Raw genomic sequence first — 4,516 nt, forward strand, 5'->3', positions numbered from 1 at the left:
ATTTGAGCCCACTACGTGTCTATAGACTCATATCAACGTGCTTTACACAATGATACAACTGAAATCCCTAGATTCATTCCAAAAAAAAAAAGTCAACTTTAAACCATTAAAATATTCCCGGGGTAAGGGTTTATGGGTAAATTCGTCTTTTAATTGAATAAATTAATAATTAAATAGTAATTTAGGATCGGGTTAGTACAATCTACCCCCCTTATAAAAATTTCTTCCTTGAATTTTCATACTTGTCACTCGCAGAGGGAAGGGTATTGGGCCCACATTTGCTCCTCGGGTTCCCAAGTGGCCTCTTCCACAGTGTGACTCCTCCACGGGGACTTTCACAAGTGGAATTTCTCTAGAACGTAATACTTGAATCTTCCAATCAAAAATCTAAACAGGTTGCTCCACATAACTCAAATCATCCTTCAATTCTATTGGTTGTGACTCTAGAACATGAGAAGGGTCTGAAATATACTTTCGGAGCATGGAGACGTGATACGTCGTGTAACCGAGAAAGTTTCTAAGGCAAAGCAAGTCTATATACTTTCTCTAATCAGTTTAACATTCTCCTTTGTTGCTGGTCTTCAGATACTTCCAATCTTTGCTCACCCACTTCATCCCAATAAATTGGAGTTCTACACTACCTTCCATACAAGGCATCGTAGGGCAACATCCCGATGCTTGATTGATTACTATTATTATATGCAAACTCCATAAGAGGCAGTTTATCATCCCAATCTCCCCGAGACTGTAGCGCACAAACTCTTAACATATCCTTCAAGGTTTGAATCGTTCTTTCTGATTCCCCATTAGTCTGGGGATGAAATGCAGTACTGAACCGGAATTGAGTCCCAAAAGCTTCATGTAACTTTGTCCAAAAATGTGACGTAAACCGAGGATCTCTGTCTGACATAATAGATACTAGTACCCATAGTACGAAATATCGATAATATCGACGAAATATCGAGGATATTTCGGATATTTCGAATCACAGATATTTCGGAACATATCGTATAAATATCGACAATATCAACGATAATATCAGACAATATCGACGATAATATCAGACAATATCGACGATAATATCAGACAATATCGACGATAATATCGGAAAATATCGATGTCGATAATTTCGCTCACACTTCAGCAATATTTTGTCAAAATATCAGTGCAATATCGCTAAAATATCGAAAATATCGATGCAAAGGAAAAAAAAAAGGAAAAAGAAGAAGGAAAAGAAGGGGAAAAAAGGGAGAAAAAAAAACACAAAGGGAATTTGAACCCCTCTCATTTTACTCCGACAACACCTTAACCACATATCACTTATGTTTTTGTGATAATATGCTAAAATATTTATATTTATATTGTTTTGTTTTGAATTCTTTTTGCAAGAATCAAATTTTCACATGAGAATGAATCTTTAATCCATTTAATGCTATTGATTATTTTATTATTCATTATAAGTACTTACATTACTAAATTTCCCTTCAAATTGTTGCTTAATTACTTAAATCTCTATAATTATTTTCTTTATCTACTATTTAATTCTTCCTTGGATAAATTTATTTATCTTCTTAGTTAATTTTCAATCTTCACTATTATTTTTTTAAGCATGGTAAAGTGCCTAATTTTCATGAAAAATCAAGTTGGTTTACATCTTTAATTATTTTTAATTTTTGATAAATAATAAATATAAGAACGTGTACCATGTCCAGTGAATAATGTGAAATAAGGTTACTCATGTATCTTACCATGTAAAATATTGTACTAAAAAATGATAAATAAATTACTAGGGGGTGTTTAATTCTCTTTTATTAATTACTCCAGATTTTCTAAGTCACAGAGTTTGTCAGCTCGCAATATAATCAACTTAAATCACTCAAACCCACTATGCAATGCATTTCCTTCCAATTTTTTGTGTCAAAATAATAGATGATTGACTAAATAAACTTTTTCTAAAGTTTCATTAAAAATTTCCATGTATTTATCACAATTTCCGTGGTTTTTATTCAATTTTTATCGATATCGATATTTTCCCGATACTTCCGTCGATATTTCCGTGTTTTTGAACCACCGATATTTCCGAAACTATCGATATTTAAGACCTTGCTAGTACCCCATGGAATCTTACAATTTCAACAATAAAGATTTTGGCCAATTTATTCAGAGTATAAGTCGCTTTCACCAGCAGAAAATGAGCGGACTCTGTGAGTCAATCCACTACTACCCAACCTCTATCGTGATTGTTCCGTGTCCGAGGAAGCTTGAACACGAAGTCCATAGTTATGTGCTCCCACTTCCACTCTGGGATCGGAAGTGGTTGCAGCAACCCCGATGGTTTCTGCCGTTCAGCCTTGACCTATTGACATATCAAACGCTGACATACTCTGCTATTTCCTTCTTCATAATAGGCCACCAATAATGCTCCCTTAGGGTACGGTACATCTTTGTGTTGCGAGGAAGCATGGCGAAGTCCGAACAATAGGCCTCCTCAAGAATTTCTCTCTTTAGTGCTTCATCCCCACGAACATACAATCTTCTTCCTACCATTAAGGCTCCATCATTCCTCACTGAATAATCTGTTCTTGTACCATTCTCGACTTCCAACCTTAACGTGCAAATTAATGGATCCTGCATTTGAGCTTCAACAATTCGTTCCACTAACACCGATCCTATGTAGAGAGTAGCAAGTAAAGCTCCCTGATCTTCCAAACTTAACCCAACTCTCAACTTCCTAAACTCAACCAACAATGGAAGATATTTCCCTCGAAGATGAGCCAAGGATCCAGACGATTTCCTGCTAATAGCAGCAGCCACAACATTAGCTCTCCCAGGATGATGTTCAATGGTGCAGTCATAGTCCTTTATCAATTCTAACCACCTCCTCTGTTTCAAGTTCAGTTCCTTCTAGGTGAACAAATACTTTAAACTTTTATAATCCGTGAAAATTTGACACGTTTCCCCGTAAAGATAATGTCACCAAATCGTTAGGGCGAACACCACTGCGGCAAGTTCCAAATCATGCGTAGGGTAGTTCAACTCATGCTTCTTGAGTTGCCTACAAGCATACGCCATTACCTTACCATGTTGCATCAACACACAACCTAACCCCTGTCATGATGCATCACTGTAGATGACAAAATTCCCACTATCATCAGGAAGTGTCAATACCGGAGCAGTTCCTGGTTTTGAGTTCATTGAAGCTTTCTTCACACTCATCTGTCCATTCAAACTTAACTCATTTCCTTGTCAAACGAGTGAGAGGTGTCCACCAACTCCGGCAACGGAGTTTTCAACTCTCTCAATTCAGCTGATGCCATTTTGTATGGTGCCTGAGAAATAGGATTCGTTTCTGAAACGAGTTCAACAGTGAATTCAATCTCCCTTTCAGGAGGTAATCCAAGAAGATCTTTTGGGAACACATCTAGGAACTCCCGTACCACCGGAATATCTTCCAACCGCAACACATTATCTCGTGTGTCAATCACATAAGCCAAGTATCCTGAGCATCCCTATCTAAGTAACCGTCTCGCCGTCATAGCTGAAATGAGGCAAGATGGAAGAACTCTTCACTCCCCATAGAAAGTCACCTCAAGTCGTCCGGGACCACAGAATACAACCTCCTTCTGGAAACAATCAACCAAAGCTTGATGTTTGGCTAACCAATCCATGCCCAGAATGACGTCCAGATCTACAATATCCAAAAGGATTAGGTCTGCCTCCAAGAATACTTCTCCTACTAAAACCAAACTATCCTTGTACACCGCACCAACCATAAAAACATCTCCCGTGGGTACAGAGATAGCAAGTTCCTCACATCCGCATTATGGGCAAAACTATGTGCAACAAAAGAATGTGTAGCCCCAAGCTCGATCAAGACACATGCAGGAATTCCAATGATAGGTAGCATACCTATGATGACGTCTGGTGACACATGTGCCTCCTACTGAGTCATATTATACACCCGGTCGATTGCTCTGGACTTCCTCCTCTGCTAGTCGTACCAGTCTGGACCCCACTGCTGGATGAAGCTCCCATAAACTGAGATGTACCATGCACTCAGCTCTATGCGCCACTACCCTAGGTTGGCCCAGCAGTGATTTCTCTACCTTGCAATAGCATCGAGCACTCCCTCTGAAAATGCCTCGACTGTCCACAATGATAACACCCTGAGGCACCCTGTTGACAAGGCCCAGTATGATATCTGTTGCACAAGGCACACTGGGGGCGACTGTCTCTCTGAGCCTCTGGCTGTATCGCCACCAGAAAGGTGTTAATAACTACCATTGGTTAGACTGTCACGACCCGACTCCCCTATCACGATATTGTCCGCTTTGGGCCCCCCCCTCTGCCCTCACGGTTTTGTTTCTAGGAGCTCACGACCAACTTCCCAGTGGGTCACCCATCCTGGGATTACTCTGGCCCCCAACTCGCTTAACTTCGGAGTTCCCATGACTCCGAAGCCAGTGAGCTCCCAAAAGGCCTCGTGCTAGGAAGAGAAGTGCCCACACATTTAAAG

General features: G+C 39.8%; 1 protein-coding gene across 1 annotated transcript; it reads right to left on the reverse strand.

Annotated features, from left to right (window-relative positions):
* Nucleotides 1–2,367: 2,367 nt before the first annotated feature.
* On the reverse strand, nucleotides 2,368–3,072 carry LOC110754202 (uncharacterized). Its single transcript, XM_021955243.1, has 2 exons — nucleotides 2,998–3,072; nucleotides 2,368–2,904 (listed from the first exon to the last, which is right to left on the reverse strand). The coding sequence occupies exons 1-2, from the start codon at nucleotides 3,070–3,072 to the stop codon at nucleotides 2,368–2,370; spliced, it is 612 nt and encodes a 203-aa protein (XP_021810935.1).
* Nucleotides 3,073–4,516: the final 1,444 nt, after the last annotated feature.

Source organism: Prunus avium, chromosome 1 (assembly GCF_965620075.1).
Source record: "Prunus avium chromosome 1, drPruAviu1.hap1.1, whole genome shotgun sequence".
NCBI lineage: Eukaryota > Viridiplantae > Streptophyta > Magnoliopsida > Rosales > Rosaceae > Prunus > Prunus avium.

Excerpts from the sequence above, each read along its gene's own strand:
- LOC110754202 (XM_021955243.1), bottom strand. The coding sequence starts at position 3,072 with ATGGCGTATGCTTGTAGGCAACTCAAGAAGCATGAGTTGAACTACCCT. Across the intron at positions 2,905-2,997 it reads ATTTGGAACTTGCCGCAGTG|AAGGAACTGAACTTGAAACA; the intron begins GTGTTCGCCCTA and ends TTGTTCACCTAG.